This window comes from Mauremys reevesii, linkage group 19 (genome assembly GCF_016161935.1).
Source record: "Mauremys reevesii isolate NIE-2019 linkage group 19, ASM1616193v1, whole genome shotgun sequence".
Taxonomy (NCBI): domain Eukaryota; kingdom Metazoa; phylum Chordata; order Testudines; family Geoemydidae; genus Mauremys; species Mauremys reevesii.
The window spans coordinates 7,074,250-7,101,274 of NC_052641.1; the positions used below are offsets into that span (position 1 = coordinate 7,074,250).

The window sequence follows — 27,025 nt, forward strand, 5'->3', positions numbered from 1 at the left end:
CCCCTGCTCTACTTGCGCTACTTTGATGACATCTTCATCATCTGGACCCATGGAAAAGAAGCCCTCAAGGAATTCCACCAGGATTTCAACAATTTCCATCCCACCATCAACCTCTGTCTGGACCAGTCCACACAAGAGATCCACTTCCTGGACACTACAGTGCTAATAAGCGATGGTCACATAAACACCACCCTATACCGGAAACCTACTGACCGCTATACTTACCTACATGCCTCCAGCTTCCATCCAGACCACATCATATGATCCATAGTCTACAGCCAAGTTCTAAGATACAACTGAATTTTCTCCAATCCCTCAGGCAGAGACAAACACTTACAAGATCTCTATCAAGTATTCTTAAAACTACAATACCCACCTGCTGAAGTGAAGAAACAGATTGACAGAGCCAGAAGAGTACCCAGAAGTCACCTATTACAGGACAGGCCCAATAAGGAAAGTAACAAAACGCCACTAGCCGTCACCTTCAGCCCCCAACTAAAACCTCTCCAGCGCATCATCAAAGATCTACAACCTATCCTGAAAGATGATCCCTCACTCTCACAGATCTTGGGAGACAGGCCAGTCCTTGCTTACGGACAGCCCCCCAACCTGAAGCAAATACTCACCAGCAACCCCACAACAAAAACACTAACCCAGGAACCTATCCCTGCAACAAAGCCCATTGCCAACTCTGTCCACATATCTATTCAAGGGACACCATCATAGGACCTAATCACATCAGCCACGCCATCAGGGGCTCGTTCACCTGCACATCTACCAATGTGATATATGCCATCATGTGCCAGCAATGCCCCTCTGCCATGTACATTGGCCGAACCGGACAGTCTCTACGCAAAAGAATAAATGGACGCAAGTCAGAGGTCAAGAATTATAACATTCAAAAACCAGTCGGAGAACTCTTCAACCTCCCTGGACACTCAATTACAGACCAAAAGTTGCAATTCTTCAACAAAAAAACTTCAAAAACAGACTCCAACCAGAAACTGCAGAACTGGAATTAATTTGCAAACTGGACACCATTAAATTAGGCTTGAATAAAGAATGGGAGTGGATAGGTCATTACACAAACTAAAAACTATTTCCTCATGCTAATTTTTCCCCTACTGTTACTCACACCTTCTTGTCAACTGTTTGAAATGGGTCATCCTGATTATCACTACAAATTTTTTTTCTCCTGCTGATAATAGCCCACCTTAATTGATTAGTCTCATTAGAGTTGGTATGGCACCCCCCATTTTTCATGTTCTCTGTGTATATATATCTTCCTACTGTATTTTCCACTCCATGCATCTGATGAAGTGGATTTTAGCCCACGAAAGCTTATGCTCAAATAAATGTTAGTCTCTAAGGTGCCATAAATACTCCTGTTCTTTTTAGTGATTAGGATGGAGTTCTGGATCTGAAGTCTAAGGGTGGCAGGAGGGAGCCATCAGGAACAAAGGGAAGGGCAGGGGAAAGGAATGGAACCAGAGACAGAGCTGAGCTGTCCGGTAATGCTGGGTGCCCAGATGTGTTTGAAATCTCACAGCTGGGTTAGGGATTTCGCTGCCAGCTGACTCTCTTACCCAGCGAGGATCTGATGAGCTTTTCTGTCGTTCCCAGACCTAGAACCCATGGAGAGGGATAATGACTTCAGGGAGTAATTGGCATTTGGGAGGGGTTATTTCCATGAATGATGTTACATTGCCCAGCTCAGGAATACCCAGGGATGGTTTTTGGGGAAATTCAGATGTTGGATATTTGCTCTTCAGGCACGTTAACCCCATCTTTACATTGAACCCATCTTGATTTGAGCCAGGAGAGAGACAAATTTATCTGTCACCAAGGGCAGGGAGACTGCTTCGCGGAGACTGCGAAACCAAAACTGCATCAGTGGTTTCCTTACCATTGGCTATTAACACATGAATATTGTTGTTCCATAGCCAGAACTCAGAGAGCCAGCTGCCAAAACCTTTCTAGGAATTCCAGTCATGCAAAAAACCCACCCACTCATGCGCCTGTCTCTGGAATTGGAAACCTGCAGTGCAGAGACGGGTCACATTTTTGTTTTAGCTTTGTAGCAAAGCAGTTAACTGAATATTATGGAATGGAGCCATGCTCCGCTCTTGCCCCTTTAGTTAGTGGGAGTTCGTTACTTAGCTGAACAAAGCAGCACATTCCCAGCCTGCTGTGCTGTTGGTAGAGTGTTGTGTTCTTGTGCATTGAGTACTCCTCCCAGGGTAAGTTTTCAGTGTGGGACCTCTGAGGAGGGGAGAAGAAAATCCCTGAGGTTTTTATCCCTGCACTTTCAAGGGGGGGGGCGGGGAGCCACCAGCAAGGGAAAGATCTGTCAGCGATGCCTCGGCCTCCTGGGAAAGGCAAGAGTGGGGAATAACCTACATCATGTCACTAGTGGCAGGCAGGCAGGCAGGCCTGCAGAATGCCGGATACCCTGAGTCTATGCTGAATGTCACAGATACCCACTCACGTTCATAATGTCCGCAGCAGTGAACTCCATCTCAGCTCCATTTAAATGGCGAGTCTTGTCTGTAAACTGGCTGTAAAAGTAGCATTGGGGCATTCCCACAACCATGGTCTCAGAGATTTCAGTGGGGCAGGAAATGATTTTCTGATCCCATGAATATTTGAGAGTTTTGGATAGTTTTCCCTTTTTGCATCAAGATGAAGCTGAAGCCATGAATGCTTTTTGCATCTGAATGGATGGGGAGGGATAGCTCAGTGGTTTGAGCATTGGCCTGCTGAACCCAGGGTTGTGAGTTCAATCCTTGAGGGGGCTATTTAGGGATCTGGAGCAAAATAATCTGTCAGGGACAGTACTTGGTCCTGCTGTGAAGACAGGAGACTAGACTCAATGACTTCTCCAGTTTTATGAAGCTGAAGCCACAAACACTTTCAGTTTTGACAAATTGGCATTTTCTGACAAAAACCTGGTTGCTGAAAAATTCCCAACCAGTTCTGCTCCGGCTCAGTCTGCAAGTAAAATCAGGAGCTGCCAGCCCAGCACGCTCAGCCTGGGATGTGAGGGGTTCTTTGCTGCTCCCCCATCATCAGCAATAATAAAGATTTTACAGGCTTAATTCTCCCTTCGTTTGGAGATAGGGTGACCAGATGAGAGACGTGAAATATCGGGACGCGTGGGGAGGTTTGCCGGCGGAGCAACAACAACAACAACAAAGAACCAAGAGCCGGCGGCGGAGGAAGAAACAAAAGCAAAAATTGGTGGGGGCTGAGCACCCACCGGCAGCTCCACACCCCGCCCCGCCCGTACCAGCTCATCTCCGCTGCGCCTCCACCTCCCCTGAGCTGGCTGCCGCGTCCTGCTTCTCCCCCCTCCCTCCAGCGCTTGCGCCACCATACAGCTGATTAGCACACGCCTGGGAGGGAGGGGGGAGGAGGGGGAATGTGGCATGCTTGGGGAAGAGGCGGGGCCCGGGCAGGGATTTGGGGAGGGATCCATTTGGGCAGTGAGGGAGCGGGGCCAGGGTGGGGATTTGGGGAGGGATCCAATGGGGGAGGGAGGGGCAGGGCTGGGGTGGAGTTGCGGGGGTGCGAGCCCCCTCTGCGTGTGTGCTGGAGGGGAAAATATTGGGACAATTTGCGTCCTGACCAATGTTCGGTCAGGACGCAGGACAAACAAGTAAATGTCGGGACAGTCCTGATAAAGTCGGGACGTCTGGTCACCCTATTTGGAGAGGAGTGGCGAGGGCAGAATGTGGCACTGAAGTAGGACCTTGCTTAGAAGTTTTGCTGATGATGCAGGAGAAAAGAGCAATTTGCATTTCCCTCTCCCATAGACACCTTGGCTCTGAACTGCTCACAGGGCTCGCACTGGGTAATAATGATTATTTTGCTCAATAAACCCATCAGATCTGACTGCAAATGCACAAAGGGAGGCCGTGTGCTGGAAAAGAAGAGCTGATTTTCAGACTCACTCTTCAGAGCGCAACCTACGTAAGAACTAGCTGCAAGCTATGGAGTTGCTTCTATTTTACTTTCCTGCCGGAGCTGGAAGTTCTGTCTATAAATGTTTTATCTCAGTGCCTGGCTGGGAAGCATTCAAACCCGAAGCTCATTTGGCTCTGACGCGGTTCGTATCGAGACTGCAGAAACAGCGTTAATGTGGGCTCATATCTGGAGTCTGTGGCTCCCGGAAAGGCTCCCATGCAAATTATTGCTGCAAAGGGCAAGAGTCATCTGAGTGAGCCATGGGCTGGAGGTGAGGGTGTGTTTACTAAACTGGGCAGACCAGCCCTGCGACCCCAAGCCCTGGCCCAGAAGGCCCTTCCTGTAGAGTTGCCAACTTTCTATTGGCACAAACCCAAACAGCCTCGCTCCGCCCCCTGCCCCTACCCCGATGCCCCACCCCCCACTCACTACATTACCCCTCCCTTGGTGGCTGGGTCTCCTCCACCCTCACTCACTTTCACTGGGCTGGGGTTTGGGGGAGGGTAAGGGCTCTAAATGGGGATATGGGCTCCAGGGTGGGGCCAGAAATGGGGGGTTCAGGGTGTGGGAGGGGACTCTGGGCTGGGGCAGGGAGTTGGAGTGTGGGAGGGGGTGAGAGCTACAGCTGGGGGTGCGGGCTCTGGGGTGGGGCTGGGGATGACAGGTTTGGGATGCAGGAGGGGGCTCCAGGCTGGGGGGTGGGGCCGAGAGATTCGGAGTGTGGGAGGGGGCTGCGGGTTGAGGCAGGGGGTTGGGATGCAGGGGGTGTGAGGGCTCTGGGCTGAGAATGAGGGGTTTGGGGTGCAGGAGATGGCTCCAGGCTGAGGGATGGGACCAAGGGGTTGAGGCAGGAGGTTGGGGTGTAGGAGGGGTACAGGCTCTGGGCTGGGGATGAGGGGTTTGGGGTACAGGAAGGGGTTCTGGGATTGGGGGGGCTCAGGGATGGAGCAGAGGGTTGGGGGCGTGGGCTTGCGGTGCAGCGGGGATAAGGCAGGCTAGTTTCTACCTGTCCTGGGGCACCGTGCTGCACCCTGGAAGCAGCCAGCAGGTCCAGCTCCTAGGCGGCAGGCCCGGGGAGTAGGAGGCTCCACAGTGCGCACTGCTCTCACCCGCAGGCCAATGTGAGCGCAGAACTGGTGCTCAGGGCAGGGGCAGCGCGCGGAGTCCCGTGGCCCCCCTGCCTAGGAGCCGGACCTGCTGGCCACTTCTGGGGCACAACACGATGCCCCAGGACAGGTAGGGACTAGCCTGCCTGAGCTCCACGGCACCACCGACCGGACCTTCAAAAGCCCAGTCGGTGGTGCTGACCAGAGCCGCCAGGGTCCCTTTTCGACTAGTCACTCCAACTTCCTGGCCCACTGAACACAAGCCAAATGAGAATTTACTGGTGTCTTTTCTGTAGCGTCTGTTGTCTTGGTAAAAGTCCCAGCAGTGTGAGAACTCAATACCACAATCAAATACCACAATCAAAAGCTGCTCATAGTTACACTGCTAGAAACATGGGCTAATTCCACTGACTTCTGCAGAGTAATTCCAGCTTTACACTGGTGTAAACGCCAGCAGAGATTGTCTCTGTACCTTCCCTGAGCAACGGGGAGAGACTCCGTGTGATGGAGTGAATTTAATCTGGACAAATTCGAGGGGCTCTATGGTCTATATTTGTGTCTTGAAGGAACTCTAAGGGCACGTTTGTTGGGCTGGGTTTGTCTGAAGAATTGTTACTTCGCATTTCTTTCATTGTGATTGGGGCTGATACATTCACACCACTTAAGTAATTTTGTCAAACAAAAGAAACTAGATTAAACAAGACAAGACACTGCCCCTTTGCCAGTGGGCTGGGGCCCATCCGCTCTGTGCACATACCAGCTGCAGCTGAGGAGGGGGCAGATACTCCCTATCTAGCTGGGCTGTCATTAAGGATTAGTGGACTCAGAAGGAGCAGGTGTAACAAGGAGACCTGGGGGAACCTGCAAAGCCAGAGAGGCCTAGGAGAGAGGACGAAAAGGTATCCAGTCTACAAGAGATGTGAGCTCTTTTTCTGGGTCAGGGACACTAACCTGACCTGGTTCAGAGACTCTGATTGGGAGACCTGAACTAGGATCCTCATGAACAGTTTGTAGTAATTGCTCCTTCCCTGAAATCTCATTAAAGGAGCCATACTTACTCTGATTGGTTTGTTTTGGCTTAGATCCATTATAGGATATATTTTAATGCCCCAACTGGGGCAAAGTAAGGTGGGGCTGACCTGCAGAGCTGGTGTGCAGGGATGGCACATACCCTTTTACAACATGGTAGAAGAGAGAGATTTAGGCCACCCCAAAAGTTGAATGTGTAAAGCCAGGCGCCCTAAAGTGTATTTGGGCTGCAGAAGAGAAATGGACAGGATTTTGCAAGTGCTCAGTGCACACGATGCCCTTTCATTGCAGCAGGAGTTGTAGGCGCTCAGGACCTCTGAAAATCAGCTTGCACGGCCGTAACATGTTAAAAAAAAGAGTCAAGTAAAGATCAGTTGCAGATAGAAAAAGAACCAAGTCAGGAAAAAAACTTCCCCTAGGATTCCTACCCCCCACATGGGAACTGTGGAGCAGAGGAGTTAAATTGACCTAAAATGGGTTAGAACTAGAGTTCTCTCTCTACTTTTTACACTACTGCTAGGCAGAATTCAAGTTTTATTTTCGTATAAGTTTGACATGTATTTATTTGTTTTAAGCATTTTTTTAAAACAATTTAAATTGTCCGTTGTGGGAGATTTTGCGGCGGGTTAGACAATAATTATTTAATGACCAGGGAGGTTGAAATTCAAAAGGTTAAAGCTTTATAAAGGCCAAAACACAAATTGTCAAAATATACACAGTAAATATCCTTAGCGCAAACTGGTAAATTCTCAAGCAGCACTTTTCAGACGTCGCCCACCTGTACATTTTGATGAGGACTGATCGGAATATTGGGCAGTTTGTGTGTGTACGGTGAAAGTGATATTTATTGACATTCACTAATAAAAATCCAATCCTGTTCCAACCCTAATTATAACGGTTAGGCCAGATTAATTCCCAAACAATGAAATGTCTGTTGTCAAAATGTTACGTCTGCTGTTATTCCAGATGTTGCAACATTTGTTACTCAATAGCAGTCCTGGACTGAATTCACAGTGGCATATGTACACGTCACAGTCATCTGCTGAAGCGCAAGCTGGAGGCACCAGACACAGAACACAAGATGGCTGTCTGCACAAGTGCTTGAGATAAGGGAAAACAGGGGCTTACTCATTAGCAGTGGGAAAGCTTTTATCTTCTGGAGGCCTTGAGCCACTAGGGGGCAGAGGTACACAGGCACATTAGCCAGATTCTTGCAGCACAGTTAGATTAATTCTGTCTCTTAAAACTGAAATTATTACAGAAATAATAGAGCGCTCAATATTGCGGGCAAGCAAAGTCAGCGCAGGTTTATTGTGTATACATGCAGTAATGATTCAAAAAGGAAACAAATTCCAGCTTATGCAAAATGGGCTGTTGGGTCTCAGTGCAGTTCCTAGTGGACGGGTATATTGCAAAACAACCATCATAACTGGCACTCTTCAGGCCAATCTTAACAGCCAGGGAAAGGACTGGTGCACGTAGTTTTGTAACTGTGATGCTTTGGATTCTGAGCACTTCAGGGGCAGCTGCCATTTTGTGAGGCGGACCTGACGTGATGCAGCATGTTACAGAGGAGATGCATACACTGTGCTCTCTGAGGGAGACTTAACTTTTGTTCTTTCTTGTTTGGTTGTCCCCTGCCCCTCAATCTTTAAAATAAAAAACACTTGGCTGGAAAGTGTATGGTTGCTCTTTGTATGTGTGAAAAATGTAACAGACTCCTCTCATCCTTCCAGGGAGCCCTTTCCAGCACTGGTCTGGGACATATTGGCTAAGCAATGTATGGAAGCTTGCATTGCTGCTGCCTGTGCTGGACTTATACTGTAGATAGGTTCTTGGCTTCAGCTCCCCATGTTTCCTTTATACCTTAAAGAAAGAGCACAGGTTCGTATCCTTGTTTCACACACGCTGATCAGATTGGACAGTTCAGTTATTTTTTAATTATGCACCTTTAGAAGAAAATACTCCAATTCCTCATCAAAACTCCATTATCAATATACTGTCAGTTACGCCAAAGCATGAACCTGGCACAGATGATCGAGTATGTAATTGATCTGGCTGATGTATTTGTTACGGATTTAATAAATTATTTGGTGTCTAAATCTGTTGCCTAGCAATCCTAATTTCTACACATGGATTTATTCTTTGTAAGGGATTCGGTGAGTAGTTTGAAACAATTGTCAGGTGACTGATCATTCAATTTTAATATTTGTTATTTATGCTGTGACAGCTGGTCACGCCAAGTCACATGATCTTTAATTGGATGAATGAAATGTGAAGAACAGTCGAATGATGATCTGGATTTTTTAAATATTTTACCAGTTGTGGTATGTAATATGGATCTGCCCTTTGACTTGTATAATAATAGTGTATTGAAGTAGTGCCCAGGAGACAGACATGGACAGGACCCCAATGTGCTAGGTGCTGTACAAACACAGGTAATCTCTGCCCCAAATTGCTTATAGAGATATGCAGGAGCTGTACAATCTAATCTACAGAATAACTGAAGATCCCTGTTCTGTACATTGGAAATGTGCATCAAGAAGTCAGAATTTACAGAAATTTCTGCTAGCTGTTAGGGAATCTTAAAAGCACTCGCTGCATCATGATTGTTCTCTGCTAATGCTCTCATCGTCTCTCCATTGCAGCGAATGGCACCACAAAAGCAGGTGCAGATTCTGCAGTGAGCAGTATTAGCAGAGGTCTCTCACCTTTTGGTGCAGGGGCCCATTATCACCTTTTTCTCCCGATTGAAAGAAAATGGGAAAGGTGCAGCTGGACTGGAGTAACCCGCTGGCTCATTAGGAGAATGGAGGCCCTTCTGAGCTACACATTGTGTGTATGTGCTGTGCAGAAGTACCATGGAGGCAATGGAAAGAAGAGAGAGCTAAGACGCCTGTTTATACCGACCCCTCTTATACAAAAACAAATCCCCGGTCGTCTAAATTGAGAGGGATCCACCAATGTTCCTCACTTGCAGTGGTGCAAGTAGATTTCAACTCTTACTGGTACGGTGCTGACCCTCCATGCCACCGCGCCCCCTCGCAAAAAATGTTCCATGACTAGAATCCTGCGCGGATGCACATTTATATCCGTGGATAGAAATCGGTATCCGCTGAACCGCAGGGCTCTCCTGGGAACCGCAGTGGTGAAAGGAGCAGAAGGGGGAGCTGCCGCTCCCAGGAGTCAGCGCCCTTTGCTGCCAGCATCTCCGTACCACGCCCAGCCCGTCCACACGGCTGCATCTCCTGCCTGGGGTCTGGCCAGCCCTGCTGGAGGACAGGGCTGGGGGTAGCAGAGCTGCGCTGGAGCAGCTGCTGGCGCTGGAGCAGCTGCTGGCGCAGGGCGCTGGCTCCTGGGAGTGGCAGCCCCACATTCTGCAGTTCCTGGGGGAGCCCTGCAGTTCAGCAGATACCGATTTCTAGCCACATCCCACTGTCTTCACCCCTGTCGGGAGGAAGGAATGAATAATGAAAGTATTTTGTAAAGAGCTTTGGATCTGGAGTGTTTCCAAGAAACATGTAAACTTGTGCATCTGTCTCTTTGGAACTTATTTTAAATGTTTCTCTTCAATTTAAGCATCAGGTGGATATTTAAAATGATCATCAATGTTCCCTGTAGCCACCAGATGGGCCCAGTACAGCAGGGATGAGAGAACTTAACAAGTTCAACTATGTTTTAGAAATGGAGAGGAGACCAATGTATAGAGAAATCCATGCTCACAGCAGGACAATACTGAGCTTTAAAGCACCAAGATACATGGAAACTGTGCCAAAAAGGGTGACGAGTCTCTTTTGAAAGAGGAAAGGGAGGCCACGAGATTGAAGGAGCGAGACAATTCTCAAAAGCAGGTAGGAGAACAGAGCCTGCTCCGTAGCCTGTTGAAGACAATGGGAGCCTTGCTATTGACTTCAGCGTGCTCTGGGGCAGGCCTGTCATTCTAGATACCATAGATGGCTCTGAGGATGGCAGGCCACAGGCGTAGCTCCATCACTCGTTAAGAGAAATCAGCATGCCAAGATCAGTGAGCCGGTCTGCCAGTGCCGCCAGCCTGGAACAGTGAGGATGGTACTCCATAGGCTGTGCTAATGGGTGGCTCCTGGCCCCTGACCCTCTTGCCTTCAGTGGGACTTAGGCACACGTTTAAACACAAGCACTTGATTAAGTGCTCTGCTGAATCAGGGGCTAAGCAGGGTTTGTTACACAGTGGGTCTGAGAGTCCTGCTGCAAAATGTGTTTAAAACATGAGGAACTAACCTCTCAACTTCATTTTTGGACACGAAGAATCTCATAAATTGTGCATTTGATATTTCCGACGTGGGGATTAGTCAAATCCATGCAATTAAAAGCGAGCAAGTGTGTTTCTCGCTCACCTGGGCAGGTGTCCTCAGCCTCTCAAACGGCTGCTGCTAGACAGAGGGTTTTCTGGGCAGCTCTCCCCAGGGCTGGGGCTGGTCTCTGCAATGGCAGCTCTGCTCGTCTTCTACTCCTCGTTGCTGTGTTAGCATCTCAGCCCTGCAAGGTTGTTTTTTTTCCCCAATCTATATTACAAAAATGCAATACACTTTGCTTCTGGACTGCCATCAGGCTCCATCCACTGACTCCTGCTACCCAGCTGTTTCTCCTTTGCACTGTTGGATGGAAAGTTTCCCATCTTTAAAAGTGTGTAAACATCAGATTGTGTCACCTCCTAACATTCTTGCATAACTGTCAATGGATTAGCAGCCCATGTCTTCCTGAGTTCTCTTTAAGGGTTGGCTTCAGGGACTTTTCATTTAGGTCCTGATCAAACTCTGACTGAGGTAAATGGAAAGAGTCCCCTTAACATTGATGGGAGTTGGATGAGGCTCCAAACTCCCTTATGCTGTTGAGTTAAGGTTTCATTCAGATGTGACTTGTTAACAGTGCTCCTAGGTTGACTCAGCTTCCTAGAAGCATCATCCTCACCGACAAAGTGAAAAGCGTAAATTAGGTTTGGCAAAGAAAGTTGAAAATTAGACTTTATTCAGTTTTAAAACCTCCCAGAATCCTTTTGGAGTTGTGGTTCCCCTGATTTTGACCAAGCCCTTTTCCAGGTTTATACAGCTCTCCTTCTGGCTTAAACTATGGGGATAGTCAAGTCAAAGGTCACACTGGCCAAAGAGAAGATGCACTTAAAGAGGCTGAGGGGATTTCTGGTTGAATCATTGTCTCATTTACTGGCTTGAGGATGTGAGGGGCTAGAATCTGAGAATCTCAGGGGTCGCTGTTGACTCTGACTGAGGGACGGATTAACCATTTGTGTTACTCACGGTTGGAGTTCATAATGTTGTCCCCTGGCCTGCTCATCCTACAAGCAGGAAGTAAAAATCTTGTCCCCGCGGGGGCTGCGAGGATGGCTGTGTCTGGCCGCAATGTTCAAAGGAGCAACGGGGCTCCCTGTATTGGCTCTTTTTTATTGTTGCCACCCAGTCCCTAAGCAAATTACCACACTGAACTCATCCGGGGGCTGTTGAACTTCTGCACAATGACACTGAGAACAATTCTCTGCTGCTGGAGGATTGGAAAGGTGGATAGCTAAGGAACTTTAACCATAGTGATGTGATATGTAACTGATCAGTGCAGAGAGGTGGGCGGTGGGAAGTGTTCTAAATGGAAATACTTATCTCATGAACGTAACTTGGAGAATGAGGCTTCCACTGCAAGTGTGAAGGCTGCAATCTGGGCCAACACACCCGGGACTGAAACAGGGATCTCCAGAGCTAACAGCACGAGCTGCTATAGCTTGAATTGATGAGCCAAGGCTCCCCAGCCGCTGTTGTAACAGACTCCTATCCTCTGTGGGTTGGGCACGGAGAGGGACCTGTATCACACACTCACAGTAGGTTACATAAGTACACATTGTAAAGTGATTTCCAGGAATATTCACTCACAATCCCTTTCTGAATGTTCCTGAGAGTAAACTAATTCATCATGATATCCAGGGAAAGGGAAAGCAAGAGAAATGAATTCCTTTCTAAATGCAATAAATGTCTGTGAACATTTTTTTCCCTTTATTTTTGAAGAGTTTCCACTTTTTAACAGAGGGTGGCGCTGAGCTCACGTTGCTTACCCAGGCACTGCATGGAATGTGTCAATGATTCTCAAATGTGTCAGAGTTTAACAAAACAAAGAACAAAGCCCATAATACAGAGTGGGCAAAAGATACACTCTCGGTTACTTTTCCATATCATCGCTTCCTCCTGTATGTTGATGTCTACTCACAGCCTTACATAATCTTCCATAAACAATGCCTGTCAGCATAATATTTGTAGGTTTTTTTAATTATTAAAGTAGGGCTGTTAAGCGATTAAAAAATTAATCGCAATAATCACACTGTTAATAATAGAATACCATTTATTTAAATATTTTTGGATGTTTTCTACATTTTCAAATATATTGATTTTAATTACAACACAGAACACAAAGAGTACAGTGCTCACTTACAAATATTTGTGCTGTAAAAAATTTGTATTTTTCAGTTCACCTCATACAAGTACTGTAGTGCAATCTCTTAATCATTGAAGTTGAACGTACAAATGTAGAATTATGTACAAAAATAACTGCATTCAAAAATAAAACAATGTAAAATTTTAGAGCCTACAAGTCCACTCAGTCCTACTTCTTGGTCAGCCAATCACTCAGACAAACAAGTTTGTTTACATTTGGAGGAGATAATGCTGCCCACTTCTAGTTTACAATGTCACCTGAAAGAAAGAACAGGCGTTTGCATGGCATTGTTGTAGCCGGTGTCACAAGATATTTACATGCCAGATGCGCTGAAGATTCATATGTCCCTTCATGCTTCAAGCATCATTCCAGATGACATGCATATCCATGTATCAGAGGGGTAGCCATGTTAGTCTGGATCTGTAAAAAGCAACAAAGAGTCCTGTGGCACCTTATAGACTAACAGACGTATTGAAGCATAAGCTTTCATGGGTGAATACCCACTTCATCGGATGCATGTCCATACTAATGAGGGGTTCTGCTTGATAACGATCTAAAGCAATGCGGACTGACACATGTTCACTTTTATCATTTGAGTCAGATGCCACCAGCAGAAGGTTTTTTTTCTTTTTTGATGGTTCAAGTTCTGTAATTTCCGCATCGGAATGTTGGTCTTTTAAGACTTCTGAAAGCATGCTCCACACCTCGTACCTCTCAGATTTTGGAAGGCACTTCAGATTCTTAAACCTTGGGTTGAGTGTTGCAGCTATCTTTAGAAATCTCACATTGGCACCTTCTTTGCATTTTGTCAAATCTGCAGTGAAAATGTTCTTAAAACAAACAACATGTGCTGGGTCATCAGCCAAGACTGCTGTAACATGAAATATATGGCGGAATGCGGGTAAAACAGAGCAGGAGACATATTATTCTTCCCCCTAGGAGCTCAGTCAAAATTTAATTAAAGCATTATTTTTTTTTAATGAGGGTCATCAGCATGGACGCATGTCCTCTGGAATGATGGCCGAAGCATGAAGGCGCATATGAATGTTTAGCATATCTGGCATGTAAATGCCTTGCAATGCCAGCTACGAAAGTGCCAGGCAAATGCCTGTTCTCAGTTTCTGGTGACACTGTAAATAAGAAGAGGGCAGCATTATTTCCTGTAAATGTAAACAAACTTGTTTGTCTTAGCGGTTGACTGAACAAGAAGTAGGACTGAATGGACTTGTAGGGTCTAAAGTTTTTCATTGTTTTGTTTTTGAGTGCAGTTATGTAACAAAAAAAATCTACATTTGTAAGTAGCACTTTCACAATAAAGAGATTGCACAACAGTACTTGTTTATCCTTTTTACAGTGTGTAAACGGGCGGTACTCACCCCTGCCGCGCCTCCTGCTGGTTGGGCTCGGAATTTCACTCAGTCCAGCCCTGGAGCGCCCTCGTTAGGCTGGTGATCCCCCTGTTCTCAGGCCCCGTGTCCCTCCCTGGACCCGGTGCCTCGTTAACTATAATTGGGTCTCCCCCTCCCAGGGGAACCCCCACCCTACTATCCCCACTTTGCCTCAGTAGTGGCCACTGACAGTCATGGTCTAGCCCCACACCCTGGGGCAGACTGCAGTATCAGCCCACTCATCACAGGCAATAAGGGTTTGGACCTGCTGCTTTGTCCTACCCCTGGGCTGCCCTCTGCAACCCCCAGTACCTTTGGCCCTTTGCTAGGCCACAGCCTGGGGCTTTCCCGGCTGGAGCTTCCCTAGCTCCTCAGCCTGTCCCCCAGCCCTGCTGCACTCAGGTATCCAACCTCAGCCTCTAAGCAGCCAGGCCCATCTCTCTCTAGAAGCAGAGAGAGACTCTCTGTGCTCTGGCTTCCCTGCCTCTTATAAGCCCCAGGGCTTCAGTTTGGGGCGTGGCCCCAGCTGTAGCCACTTCTTTAATCAGCCCAGCTTCCAGAGCCACCCCTCTCAAGCCCTGTCAGGCAGCATTTTAAGCCCCTCCGGGCAGGAGCAGGGTCCACCCTGCTACACAGTGCAAATATTTGTAATAAAAATGATAATATAAAGTGAGCACTGTACACTTTGTATTCTGTGTTGTAATTGAAATCAATCTATTTAAAAATGTAGAAAAACATCCCAAAATATTTAATACATTTCAGTTGGTATTCTATTGTTTAACAGTGCAATTAAGACTGTGATTAATCGTGATTAATTTTTTAAATGACGATTAATGTTTTTGAGTTAATTGTGTGAGTCAACTGTGATCAACAGCCCTATATTAAAGTCAATAAAGTGCTGCTACTTTCCCGAGAATTTCTTCCGCTCTCCAGATCTTCAGCACAGAGTGCAACCTTTCTGAGGCAGATAGTTGTGGTTGGATCACAGAGCTACAAACCAACGTCTATCCCTGACTCTTTTTGATTCAATACGTATAAATTTGGACAAATAATCTAAACTATCAATATATCAGTTTCCATGTCTGGAAAACAGGAATAATGATACTTGCCTGCTTTTGTCAAGCCCTTTGAGATCTTCTGATGAAAAGAACCCAGTATTTATTTTCATTTGTTTTATGTTATTAATATAAAAATTCCCTTAAATGACTGGGAGGGACGTGGTGAAAAAGCCAATAAGAAAACTAGTGCAATGCAAAAGATGTAATCATGCCACACAAAATGTACTTCACATGGCTGGTTAAACATACTTTATTAATTTATGGTGACATATGCAGTTTTCTTTTCACCAGTGAGGATTATGCTTCATAGTATCACATAGCACTACTGCAGAGAGAAATCTAAGACTTCATTATAGAGCTCTGGGTGCCATCCTGGCCCCACTGAAATCAATGGTAAAACCTCCAGTGACTTCATTGATGCCTGGTGTTCACTCTTTGCTGGGAAGTGGGGAGAGCTTAATAACCTTGGTGTAAATGATAAATGGTGTAAATATCCTTGGTGTAAATTAGCAAGGTGCAAAGATATTGCTTTCTCCAGGCTCATGATCTTAAAAGAAAAGAAAAGAAAAGAAAAGTTAAGATTTGTTGATCTTCTGCAATTAACCGCAGATGCACTATCATGCCATGACCTCTGATGCAATAATGTATTGAGTCACCAAGTGCCAAATCTTAAAACCTTGACTCAGCTCTTACTATGGCAAAACTTCCACTGAAGTCAGAGGGATTTTCCTTTACTTTAGCAGGAATGAAAAAAGGGATGTCAGGCTGTGGCTCAATAATTGTGACATGATCAACGGCGGCTCACAGCTTGGCCGCTGCCCTGCCTCTTGGTCACGATCTCTCTCGTCTGTGCCGGCAGTGCTGGCTCTGCTTTGGTTCTAACAGAAGTAGAATGGAATGGGCTGAGCTGTAAGGTACCAGCATTCACATCTGAACAGAGAGCTCCTGACAACTCAGCGTGACCAGGAAAGGCAATGGTTGGTATTAAATGTCAAGTATCAGAGGGGTAGCCGTGTTAGTCTGGTTCTGTAGAAGCAGCAAAGAATCCTGTGGCACCTTATAGACTAACAGATGTTTTGTAGCATGAGCTTTCGTGGGTGAACACCCACTTCTTCGGAAGAAGTGGGTGTTCACCCACGAAAGCTCATGCTACAAAACATCTGTTAGTCTATAAGGTGCCACAGGATTCTTTGCTGCTTCTATTAAATGTCAGTGTGTTTGCTTGGGTGCTTCCAGCTATGGGCCTCATCTGATGTCAATGGAAAGACTCCCATTGACTTCACTGGGCTTCAGATCAGGCTCTAAGGCCCAGATCCTAACTTCCATGGAAATCAATGGGCCGTAGGCATCTAACTACCTTTGAGGGTCCATTCCCATACGTTGCTGGAGAGCGACCTCCCGCTGCACTTTCCTTGCGCTAAACCGGCCTGAACTTCATCTCCGAGACTTTGTAGGAGTAGTGAGCCCCTTTGCCTGTTGCCCAGATGACACCATCTGCGTAGCTCTCATGGGGCCCCAGCAGGTACAGCCCGTTCAGATTGGAACCGTGACACTTGTTGTACCACCAGCCTCCCTTGAACAGCAGAGCACAGTTCCCCGAATGCATATCATTGTCGTTGTCTTTGGTTGTAAATGTCATATTTCTATGGCCAGACAAGGAATCACCTGTTAAAACACCAGAAGCAAGAACATGATTGGGTGTACAAAGCACTGTCAGGTCCAAGAGATGTCCTGCTCCCCTGAATGTGACTATTAACCAAGTAACAGGGATTCTCTAATCCACACTTTGGCTCTACAGCTATGGTTCCTTTTGTTTAATACGTAATGTGCCTCTGATAGCTCCTTTCCCCTTCCCAAACAATATTTAAAAATAGGATGCTACTGTGGGAAAAGACCTTATTAAGTTCCCCCAGTCAAACATCCTCTTTCTAGACTCTGGAGGACCAAGAATTCTGAGTTCAACTCCAGGTAACAGTCTGATTCCACTGTGCATGAGTGTGGTGAGAACATCATGCTGATGGCCTGCGTTAGAATGTCACATGGGCTTTCTTCCCACCTCCCCTTTCAGGTAGTCTCTGAGTTGGTAGAACTGCCAGAGAGTCTCTAAGCTTTTGATGGTTAAACATACTTTCTTGATACCTCCCTTGTACAGAAGGTGCAGGATGGGCCCCAAACTTACCTGCAGTGCCTGTAAGAAATTTTCCTAGGTTCAGTCTGTATTTGTCAGATTGTCCTGAAATGCTGAAGGTCTCATAGCGGGCAAAGGATTTTTTGTTTTCCACGTCAATCAGATCGACACGAAGTTCACAAGTTTCTAGAGGCAAAACGGAAACAAAAATGTCAATCACTTTCCATTAACGTTCTGCCTGAGGGGTTGAGACATGTTTGTTCAACCCCAGGAATACAAGCAGATGAATCACTTTATGTATCCTGTCTCCAAGGAGATGGTTTGGCAGAGAACAAAAACCAGAAAAGAATCCATCAGTGATTTTGTTACCAAAGGATGTTAACAGGTGGATATTGTCATTCCCCAGCCAGAATTCCGTCAGCTGGTTCCCAAACCCCTTCTTGTAGGAATCCCAGTCACGGAAAAAATCCACTGAACCATCTGCGCGTCTCTGGAAAACCTGCAAGGAAATGAGAGGGTGTGAGGTGGAAGACTGCACCATGATTTCTATCCATCATAAAGCAGCTGCCTGACATACCATTACTTCATACCTGCTCACACAGCCACTACACTTCGCATTCACATAATGCTTTCTAATATATCTCCCTGCAATAGATCAGTCCCGCTCTACAGACATGGGTACCACTACCTTCATCTGTAGAGAAGGAGGAGGAGGAGGATCAGAGATGGAATGTGACCTGGACAAGTTTAAAGAGTGACTCTGGCTCCCACCAGCTCATTTAACTGGGCAAATCCATTTTAATCTACTTCTTTTAACTACACGTTAGATGGATGGAGCTAACTCTTCAGACTAGGAAGTGTTGCAAACCCCCTCTTAGCTGGTAACTGCTGTGCGCCATGCCCCATCTCTCTTTCACTCCATGGCTTGAAGAACATAAAACCCTTCAGTAGTTGGGATATGACAGAGTTATGCCTTGTGGTCTTTTGCCATCACATAAGGGTCTTTCATGCCTCAGCCAGGCTGTCAGGTGCTGAGAATGCTGTGTAGGCAATGTGCTTAACCTCTGGGGTATGTCTGCACGGTTCCAGCCAAGACTTGAGCTAGTCATCTGAGCTCAGACCTTGGGGGTCCAAGCTGCCACCTGAGCCGCTACGTCTCGCTGCTCGTTTTAGTGTGCTGGGAGGCTCGTTCCCAGCTACAGGGTAGACATACCCTGGGAGTGCCCACACTTCATGGGTTGATGGAAGGAGTGACCAGCTCCTAAGGAAGCCAAGGCAGCAGATAAAGGAAGCCCAGTGTAGCCCTCCCAGCCACTAGAGGGAGACATGGTCACATGTACTCGGCAGGTTATTATACCTAAAGTCACCTGTAGAGTCTTCCAGGCTAGACAAGACCTAAATAGCAAATGTGAATAAACCAAAACCTAACAAATAAGGAAACGTCCAGGTTTCCACAAACCCAGTTTCTCCTCTTTGAACTGATGGGCTGGCCTGGATATGAAATCTGTGAGGACATATTTGGGGCGTAACTGGATGAATTATTTCAGCTGTGTCTCAACATTTCCTCAATTTTAGGACAGATTTACGGCTGCCAGCAAGTGGCAATCCTCGCACCTCTGATTAAAATCAAACGTGTTCTCTATACCACCCTCCTCCCCGCCACACTCCCTCTCACTTACAATCCAGCCTCCGCCATCTGTATCCATGTCACAGAAGACAGTGATGGAATCACCAGCAACTCCTGGGTAAATGGCGTACCAGCCGCTCAGCGTTCTCCCTTTGGCTAACAGCTCCTTGCAGTTTCTGGGTCCTAGACAAAATGGAAAATTAAACATGCATTGATCGAAAGTGCGGGACTTGATCTGATCGTGCAAGGGATGGGTGAAGAGTCAGTGTGATCTTGGGGCCTGCAGAGCTAAAAGCAGGCACTGCTATGCTTTGAGCTAAATGGTCGAGGCCCCTGACAGCAGACCCCTAGTCCCATCCTGCGTGGATCGGGCACAGAGGGTGACCTGTGACACGCACTCACCAGGGGGTTAACTCAGCAGAGTTTGTGCTTTTGGAGACAGCTGATTTGTTTCATCTCCTTTCACTGGGGAGAGGCTGTGCCTGGCCCTGGCAGGTGAGTAAGGGTAGGGGAAGGCACCTGGACCATCATGCCCTACTCCTAATCCCTGCCCCCCTGCTCCCAGAGCAAAAGCTCTGCTCAAAGCTAATGCCAACAGTGTCCACAAAGGGCGTGGAGAAGAGTGGGGTTATCCTGCCTCCCATCAGTGGGAACGGGCTGGCACTCCCACAGGCTGGAGGAGGGTCCAGGAGGCACCTTTCACAAGGGCATCAGGGACTGCTCCGGCCACCTTAAATAATATTATGAGTTAGTGGGTCTTTCTGAAATATGGTGGAATATTACTCATTCTGTGCCTTGGCTCCCTGTCATACTGGGGGCAGGGGGGGCGGCATGGGAGCTGTAGTTCCTACACTGAAGAGGGAGAAGGAAATGTTTTGGTAATAGCCTGTTTTGTTTTGAAATGGCGGCTATTTGAGAGGTTAACCATCCTCCTGATGGAGATGGATCGGAGACAGACTGCAGCTCAGAGGTGCCTGATAACAGAATTTATCCCATGGCTAACACAGCTGCTACTGTCAGTTAAATCATTCTTTTGCCATATGGGAGAGTGCCGAGGTTCTTAGCTGTTGTTTCTGGTTCTCCGGGCTCTCCTTTCTCTCCTAAAATGGAACACAGGGTCAAACCCTTGCATTAGTTGGAGATCACACTCTAACCTCAGAACTCATGGGGTGTCAGCCTGTCTTGTTGCGGGAAAATACACGAATGCCCTTCCAACATCTCCAGAGCTGCATGAATTTGGCATAGATGGTACAATACAGAATATGAGGGCAGAAGAGGGGCATTACATTGAGAAGCATGTGAAGTACATAGACATTAAAAAAAAAAGTTAATATCTGGGGGTTTATTCTCCATTTGTACAAACTTATTCACTTGTGGAAAACAAGATGAAAGTAGCTTGGTGCAGAATTGCTCCTGGCTGACTGTCCAGAGACTTCAGGCAGCCGGATGCAATGGGTAACATTTTCAAAAGCACACAAGTAACTTACAAGCCTAAGGTCCATTAAAAAGCAGAGCTGTCCGGAGCATGACAATTCCATTTCACGGCAACTTTGGAGGTTTTGAATTTGAGTTTCGTTCCACGTTAGCATGAAAACAAAACCTTTTGAAGGTTTTTTGTGAAAATGAAATTGTGTTGAGATGTCCATGTTCCGACTGAAACCTGAGGTCTTCTATTCGAGAAGGTTTTGGGGTACAAGGCTCTCTGGTTACTTCTGACAAGAGAGATTCTCTCTCACACTTTACAGCCTGGTGGTTAAGAAACTGGGATGTGGGAGAAGGGAGTTCAAGTCCCTTTTCTTCTTGAGTCAGGATTATCTGGGATGAAAAACTCTGCTCTTAATCAGCCAGAGGAGAGACTTGATCCTGACTCCCCTACATCAGGGCTTAAGTTCAGCTGGAGCTGTCCAGAGCTCTGCTCTGGTAAATATTTCTGAGCCCCTGTGCACCTTGTGGGGCTGAAGCCCCGAGCCCCAGTGCCCCCACCCCTATGGGGCTAAGCCCTGAGACCCCCCCTCTCCTCATCTGAAGCCCGGAGCCCTGCCACCCCTCAGGGCAGAAGCCAAGACCATAACAGGGTTCAACAAAGAACTAGATAAGTTCATGGAGGATAGGTCCATCAATGGTTATTAGCCAGGATGGGCAGGGATGGTGTCCCCCGCCTCTGTTTGCCAGAAGCTGGAAATGAGCAACAGGGAATGGATCATTTGATGATTCCCTGTTCTGTTCATTCCCTCTGGGGCACCTGGCACTGGCCACTGTCAGTAGACTGGGCTAGATGGACCCTTGGTCTGACCCAGTATGGCCATTCTTATGTAGAAGCCCTGAGCTCCCCCCGCCCCACACCAGCCCAGCGGCTGAAACCACCCACCCTGGAGTTTTTATAGCGTGTTGGGAGAGGGTGAATGGGGGGGGGTGCATCTCAAATAATCTATGAGACTATGAGCTCTGTCCCACATCACAGGCCAGTGTGCTGATCACCAGCCTAGGAGAGTCTTGCACTCTAGAGATCCCTGGCCCGTTTTGAAAACTTCATTTTGGTGAAAATATTCCAACCGGTTCTACTCCTTAGGCACTTTTGAAAATTGTGCCTGATGTTCCTTCAAAACCCAGACCAAGTTCTAGATGCAAACTGGAATAAGGGCAGCTGCCTGAACCAAAGCAGTGGGTGGCTGCACAGAAAGATGAGGGTAAAATGGCATTTGTACCAAGCCTCAGTCACAGTCCCGCTCGTGTACAGGATTGGATTAGCTGAGCATGAATTCCTGTAAGTGCTAAGAAATATTTGTAAGTCCACACAGGCCTTTGTGAGCCAGCGGGCGCTACAGAACGATTTGCACCGTACGTGCCTGTCACTGTGGGTATGTCTATACTGATGTGATTTGCAGTTCATGTAGACATACTCGTGCTAGATTTTAGCTCGCTGACAATAGCCGTGAGGATGGAGTGGCACAAGAGTCAGGATAGGTTGCACAAGTTTGCCTGATCCCTCTGGCTACTGTGATGGGGCAAGGCCAGCTGGCTACAGTAAAGCAGTGAGGAACAGGTATGTTAGCCCCAGGCTAACAAATCCCTGGTACCATGGTAACCAAATGGCAGCTGCTCCAGGTTAATCAAGACACCTGGGGCCAGTTAAGATCCTTCTAGAAGGCAGTAGAGACAGCTAGATTGATTGGGACACCTGAAGCCAATCAAGGGCTGGCTGGAACTAGTTAAAAGCCTCCCAGTTAGTCAGTGAGGTGTGGGTGTCAGGAGCTATAGGAGGGAGTTGTGCTGGTGGAGGAATGAAGCAGTATGAATCCATATCAGGTGCAAGGAAGGAGGCCCTGAGGTAACGGTGAAGGAGATAGTGAGTGGGGGCTGCTGTGGGGAAGTGGCCCAGGGAATTGTACATGTCCTATTTCCAAAAAGTCAGCTACTGTAGCTGCTAATTTTAGGGTCCCTGGGCTGGAGCCCGGAGTAGAGGGTGGGCCTGGGTTCCCCCCTCCACTCCCTGATTAATCACTGAGACTGGGAGACAACAGAGACTGTGCTAGGAAGGATTGCTTCTCCTCCCCACCCTTGCTGGCTTATGATGAAAATGGCTCAGTAGGCTGTGACCCTCGCCTCTAGAGAGAGAAGGGCTACGTGGAGGGTCACAGTGAGCCTCTGAGGCTAGCAAAAATCCGCCAGGAAACACAGGACCCACGGAGTCAAGGACAGAACTTTATCACACTACATACTCACATCTGCAGCTTAGCCCGTGCTACCCTGGGTTCACTTCTGTTGTTAGCGAGCTAGCTAGATTAAAGCTAATGTGGGTACAGCTACAGGAACTGCAAATCACGCCCCCGGCTGCAGTGTAGCCATCCCCTGTTTGTCATTAAAGTACAGAAGGGCCATAGCTTTGCAGTGAGAAGAATTATTTGAGATGATCGATCACCTTTCAGTCCAAGGAGGCCAAGCATCACCTTTTTTGATCTTGGTTAAACAGTGGAAAGATTTATCTGAAGTGCAACCATTTCAGTGGGGGGCTCAGAACTGAGGTTCTACTGGGGTAAAAGTTTTCACAGATGTAACCTGAAGATAAGCATGTTCAGAAGCTGTTACTGTGATGTAATCAAGTGACTCGCTCTTTCTTTACCTTTCTCACCTGCTGGTCCCATCTTTCCAGGGATCCCTGGAGCTCCCCGTTCTCCTACAAACACAAGAGTAAATATTTGACAGCGCAAGCCCTGAATAATTCAAACATACCAACTAGACATGAACTGAATCCCCACATCTGCCATTTCTGATTTGACTCATGAGGCTGCAACTTAGAGTCCAGAGAGAGGATCCTTCCTTTGGATTTTCATGTCCCATCAGTGGCCAGTTGGGGTATCCATCCCAGAGAACGTATCAGACAGCTGCTTCCACTAAGCCACGTCATGGGTGCAACTCAGATAGCAGCTAGCTTAGTTTTAACAAATCTCTCCATATCAGCGTTTCTCAAACTGGGGTCCGTGAGGGTACTCCAGCGGCTCCGTGGGCCCTGCTGATCAACTCCTCCCCGTCCCTCCCTCAACTTCTCCCCCTCCCTCCCAGCACCTTCTATAGGGTGACCAGATGTCCCGATTTTATAGGGACAGTCCCGATTGTTGGGTTTTTTTCTTATATAGGCTCCTATTACCCCCTCCCACCCCCTGTCCTGATTTTTCACACTTGCTGTCTGGTCACCCTACTTCTGCATGCCGGGGAACAGCTCTTCAGTGGAGTGCAGTAGGCACAGGGAGGGAGGGGGAGAAGCAGGGATGGGATGTTGGGGGAGGGGGCAGAAAGCGGCACAGAAGAGGAGGGGCCGGGCTGGAGTAGGGGCAGGAAGAGATGGGGTGGGGCCTTGGGGAAAGGGGTGGAGCAGGGGGGCTTGGGGCCAGGGCTGCCCAGAGGGGGGGGGCAAGTGGGGCAATTTGCCCCAGGCCCTGGGGCCTGCAGGGGCCCCCACGAGAGTTTTTTGGGGCCCCTGGAGCGGGGTCCTTCACTTGCTCCGGGGGCCCTGGAAAACTCTCGCAGGGCCCGGGCCCCCGGAGCTTCTTCCGCTCTGGGTCTTGGGCGGCAATTCGGCAGACCCCAGGCCCCCTGAATCCTCTGGGTGGCCCTGCTTGGGGCGCTGTGAAAATTTAAAATCTAAATGGGGGTCCTCAGGTGGCTAAAGTTTGAGAACCGCTGCTCTATAGGGTCAAATAGTTTATTGGCATCTGTGAGTCCTGGCAGATAGATCTGGTGAGCGAGGAGGTCAGTGTGTTACAGCAGCAGATAGAGCAGGAGCCAAGTGCCGCTATCAGCTCACACTCTTAACTCTGGCGATCCCTGGTGTGCTGGCCAAGGTGGTGGCCATCAAAGATACACCAGGCTTCCCTTCCGCAGCAGCCCACAGGCTATCATGGTTCTGGCCAGAGGAAAAGGAAATTGACAATGTTTCAGAACCAGCTTCTTAGCTCGGGCCCCTCAGTGTGGAGTTAGAGACTTGCATAGTGACCAGCCTGTTGGAGGCACCTTTTCCTTATATTGGGGACTCATAAGGATCTCCAAGGGCTGAACTATTATAGCATCAGTCATTTATTTTTCTGCCATCCAAAGCAGAGTCTCCCTCCGCCCCTGGGCACATACCTCTCATTCCTGCAGGTCCAGGGTCACCTTTGGGCCCCATGGCCCCAGGAATCCCAGGGCAGCCTTGGAGAACAGCGAGCTTCTCTGAGCCACTGAGACCCACTATTTTCACGTCTGGAGAAATAAATGACATGTGAGAAGGTCCATAGGATTGAACCATTCTGCAGCTCCCTGAGAGAAATAAATCCTGCAAATGAGAATCTCCACAAGCTTTCTTTTCTTTTCTTTTTCTTTTCTTTCAATACAAAAACCACAGCCTCAATTTGAGGAATTAAGAGACTATTTAAAACGTTCATGAATTTGCATGTATTAAATTAACCACCAGAAGAGACTGGATGGCAGACACTGGAGAACCTCAACAAAGATTTTCAAGTGACACTGAAACTGGTGGATTAGCGAGAGCCTGGGTGAAAGCTAACCACACTGCCATGTGACCGGGATAGATGAGAGCAGTGGGGACTGCAAGTAACAAAGGTAGATTCAAGGCTTGTAAATGTGAAGTCAGTGGGAGTTTTTTCATTGGGAACAGAATGGTACCCCTACATCTGGGGAGAGGAAATCAAGAAAGCTACACAGGTTGTAACCAAGCAGCCCTACCTACTGCATTAAACATAAGCCACAGTCATTGCTTTCACCTTGTCTTATTAATACGATCCCAGGGACTTTTTCCTACAACCACGTACTGCTGCAAGAAAGGGAGGTTCAGGAGGCTGGAAAGAAAGTATCTTTGAGCAGCTCTTAAGAAGCATGAAATAAGGGAACATTTGAGAAATGCCAGAGTATTGTGCATGTGTGAATTTCCATAAACTTTAGAGACTTTCTGACTTTCACATTAATTCCAAAGATCTGAATAATATCTCCCTGGGAGCAAACCAAAAGTAGCTGTGGGTAGAGGTATCTATTCTATTCTATTCTAGTTTACTTCTTATATCAGACTTATTCTGTTCTATTCCTTACATCAGATCTGTTTTAGTCTCACTTTATATCATGTGCATCATATTCTGTTCCTTTTATTAGGTCTATTCTATTCTGTCCATCGTATTCTATTCCTCATATCATCTCCATCTCATAGTAGCTGAGCTCACTGGACAGAATCAGTAGAGAATGGAACACGGCAAGATTTTCATTTAATCAGATTATTCTTTAACTGGACAATGTTGCTGTTCGAGGACTGCCAAAGAGTAAAATCAGGGCGGATGTAATAAAAAGCATCTCATCTCGTGAATGCCATTCTCCTCCAGTCTTGTAGCTGGGGGTTTCACAGCCCCTTTGCTCCGTCTCATACTATGCCATGGAACAGCCCAACAGCAATGGAAAGGCATTAGTTATACAGTGCATATGTGAGCCGTCTTGTTTCTTGATTAAAAGCGATTTAATTAAGGAAGAAAATTAGAAGGGCTAATATTAAACTTCTGTGCAGTCTAAATTCTGCATCTTAAAGTGGGAACCGGTCAGATCCATGTTATGAAAAGGTAACAGATTTGTCTGTGACTCACCTGGGCAGGTGTCCTGAGCCTCACAAACCACAGCTGCTAGACAGAGTAAGGCGAGGAGGGTTTGCTGGGCAGCTCTCCCCATGGCTGGGGCTGGTCTCTGCAATGGCAGCTCCACTCGTCTCCTCGTCTTCGTGCTGCGTTAGCTTCTGAGCCCTGGGAGCCTTTCATAGCGTATGAAAAGACAAGAAATAAACTCCACCTCGGAACTCTAATCTCCCTTACACCCCAGTTCCCACGTTCCAGCTGTAAAATGGCTTCCCTTTGGCTTGTTGTGCGGACACTTTCCCAACTTCAAGGATCTGATAAGAAAGTTTCCTGTCACATTGTACCTCCTGTGTGACTCAGTAAATATTTTGGTGCCAGCGGGTCTGCTTCCCATTAATTTTACTGGCTTTCCTTTAAGTGTTGGTGTCAGCAATTCTTCATTTAACTCCTTTATACCAAAGAGTTGAGATTATTTTCCAGCTAGAGCTTCATTACACAGATGTCAGGATGGAAGATCAATCTGGCCAAGAAGGATATATAATTATTTTCTTGACACCCTAAGCATTGCAAAATCTCGGAGAGTATGGTTTACACCTGCTCCAAGACAGTGGCACTGTTAGATCATTAGATCCTGAGAGAGAATTTCACAGGGTTGAACACATATGCTCATATCCTGCTTTCTACTTGCGGTTTGATATTGTTGTACTCTTCGGAATGATCTCAGTTCTAACTACTTGTTTGTTGTTAAATGGTTCCATGATGCTGCCTCTAGAGCAGAGGAGGTTTTGATTCCATGAAGTCATCAATGATACATAGTGCATGACATCAGAAGTCTATTCTATTCTTATACCCGGTAGTGCATTATGTGACATGACTGACAACTGTCACGTGTGGTTTGTTCTCTTATCTGTGTGCGGTGGAGTGTTTTGGCAGTGTGTGGGGTGTTGTGGATTGTTTATTAATGTACATGTTATTATATATTTATATTAGAACAGGCAAGTTGAAGAAATGTACCTTGTATTTGGAGTGGAGGTGGATGATGTTCATGATGATTTTTAGTTGCAGGTGGGGTGGGGGAAATTTACACAGTCTCAGACTGCCCCCAGAAAAGGTTTTGTCTTCCACACAGAGAAGCTTTGCTGCTGTCAGTCT

The 27,025-nt window shown here is 47.2% G+C and overlaps 2 protein-coding genes across 3 annotated transcripts in view; one reads left to right on the forward strand and one right to left on the reverse strand.

Annotated features, from left to right (window-relative positions):
• The first annotated feature begins 5,432 nt into the window (after positions 1-5,432).
• LOC120386995 (zinc finger protein 436-like) overlaps positions 5,433-27,025 on the forward strand; it is a 45,823-nt gene continuing 24,230 nt past the window's right edge. The window contains exon 1 of the mRNA XM_039507136.1: positions 5,433-5,991. The gene's annotated coding sequence lies outside the window, so the exon portion shown is untranslated. The remainder of the gene's footprint in view (positions 5,992-27,025) is intronic.
• On the reverse strand, positions 15,218-26,154 carry LOC120387000 (ficolin-1-like). 2 transcript variants are annotated; one of them, XM_039507158.1, is made up of 9 exons: positions 25,889-26,154; positions 24,393-24,506; positions 22,891-22,944; positions 19,835-19,870; positions 18,823-18,953; positions 17,513-17,642; positions 17,195-17,329; positions 16,373-16,680; positions 15,218-15,562 (listed from the first exon to the last, which is right to left on the reverse strand). In XM_039507158.1, the coding sequence occupies exons 1-8, from the start codon at positions 25,968-25,970 to the stop codon at positions 16,433-16,435; spliced, it is 930 nt and encodes a 309-aa protein (XP_039363092.1). In that variant the 5' UTR covers positions 25,971-26,154; the 3' UTR covers positions 15,218-15,562; positions 16,373-16,432. The 2 variants fall into 2 exon arrangements, with proteins under 2 accessions (XP_039363092.1, XP_039363093.1); XM_039507159.1 differs by lacking the exon at positions 19,835-19,870 and having other exon boundaries at positions 25,889-26,151.